At 54.1% G+C, this 1,786-nt stretch overlaps 1 protein-coding gene across 1 annotated transcript in view; it reads right to left on the bottom strand.

The window, feature by feature from the left end:
• CSUI_009780 (fha domain-containing protein) overlaps positions 1-1,786 on the bottom strand; it is a 12,806-nt gene that overhangs the window by 1,027 nt on the left and 9,993 nt on the right. The window contains exon 9 of the mRNA XM_068069889.1: positions 1-1,665. This exon is cut by the window's left edge and continues 1,027 nt beyond it. Within this exon, the coding sequence (XP_067918134.1) occupies positions 1-1,665 (1,665 nt within the window). The remainder of the gene's footprint in view (positions 1,666-1,786) is intronic.

The following is a 1,786-nucleotide window of genomic DNA, read 5'->3' on the forward strand; positions in this document are numbered from 1 at the left end:
AAGATGGCAACGACGTATTCTGTAGGAGATGTTGAAGAGCTTGATGTGAGATAGCGAAGTTGCCATGGTTATTTTGGGCCGAAACCCCGCTACTCCCACCCCCATTACTCCCAACTGCATGCTGACTGAGAACATGATGATGAGAGGGATGACCACCATCATATCCCCGTCCATGTCCATTCGTTATACTACCACTATTGCTGTTCCCCATAAGACGTGAGCTATTACTATTACTGGCACTACTACTATGGCCATGGTGACCACTATGATGAGCTGTATTCGTATTGAACACGGCTGCAACAGCCGCTGCTGCGGCAGCCACAGCAGCTGTGGTGGTCGCTGTGTTAGAGGCAGCCGTCCCCGTGGCCCCATCCATCACTCCCCCATTACTCCCTCCTGAAGGCATGTTGTTGGCAGAAGAATAACCCCCCGACCCCCCATTTCCACTCCCACCCGATCCTGACCTTGACGAGGAAGGTGCCCCACCACCACCACCTATCGATGAAGGTGAAGAACATCCACCCCCAACCCCAGTCATATGGCTCTGATTCGCTGCGACAGCGGTGGCAGCAGCAGCAGCCGCAAAGGCTTCCTCAAAACGAGCTGTTGCCGCGGCAGCCGCTAACGCCGCTGCAGCACTGGCGTCACTTGGTCCTTGACCTAGATTACCACTATCCTCCCCACCACCTCCCCCGCTGTTGTTGCTGCCGCTAGTAGGAAAGGAATGCTGAGTATGGTGAGGATGAAGCTGCTGGTGAGACCCTCCACCTTGCTGTCCCCCCCCCACTCCGCCACTACTACTACTACCACTACTTAGGCTATGATGGTGATGATGCTGCTGAAGATACTGGGCAGCTGCTGCTGCGGCGGCAACGGCTGCGGCAGCCGTATTGGCATGTCCCGAAGAGGATTGTTGAGCTAACTGTTGCAATCCTTCATGGCTTCCTAGTATCAGATGATTGGCACTGTGAAAAGCATTGGTACTGTCATTTCCCCCGCATGAAGACGAACGTAGAGAACCCCCACCTGTTCCTCTTATACGGTGACTCCCACCGCCCGTACCTACGACTCCTCCGCCTATTCCTGGCGTCCCACTAGTGGAGTTGCCCCCACAGGAAGCAGCAGGGGGACGCGCCAAAGCTGCTAGACGATACTGAAATTCGGCTAAAGCTGCTGCTGAAGATGATGATGAAGACCCTGCTTGAGAACTGCCACCTCCTGCAGATGACGATGAGAGATTATGAGAGGAGCCTCCAAGATTTCCATTCCCTCCTCCTCCTGCCATACTACTACTACCCCCAGCCCCCCCGGGAGGCGAAGAATTTAAGGAGAGAAAGTAGCACGGACCCCCAGGATGCTGCTGCTGTGAAGATGACGAAGATGATGGGCAGGCAGCCCCAGATGACGAGGAAGACGACGAAGGGGGAGGTCCTGCTGCTGATCTTCTCATCTCGGATCTTAAAGCCGCGAGAAAGGTAGGAAGAGGAAAGGCCGCATCCGTCGTATTCTGTGGAAGCATTCCTTCTTGTTGCTGAAGACTTCCAGATGCTCCCCCAGCAGCTCCACCAGCGGCTGAAGACAAATGAGCTGCCGCTGTAGCTGCAGCTACGGCAGCCGCAGAAATCCTCGACGAAGATGATGATGCCTGGTCCATCACTGAAGAATCTAAAGAAAGACAGACAACAGAGGACATAGTCCGTTTGACAGTCACCCTCACAATCCAAGAGAAAGAAAACGAATAGAAACCATCACAATCCCTTCGCATATCTCCACACATACATCTTCC

Source organism: Cystoisospora suis, assembly GCF_002600585.1.
Source record: "Cystoisospora suis strain Wien I chromosome Unknown contig_6033, whole genome shotgun sequence".
Taxonomy (NCBI): Eukaryota; Apicomplexa; class Conoidasida; order Eucoccidiorida; family Sarcocystidae; genus Cystoisospora; species Cystoisospora suis.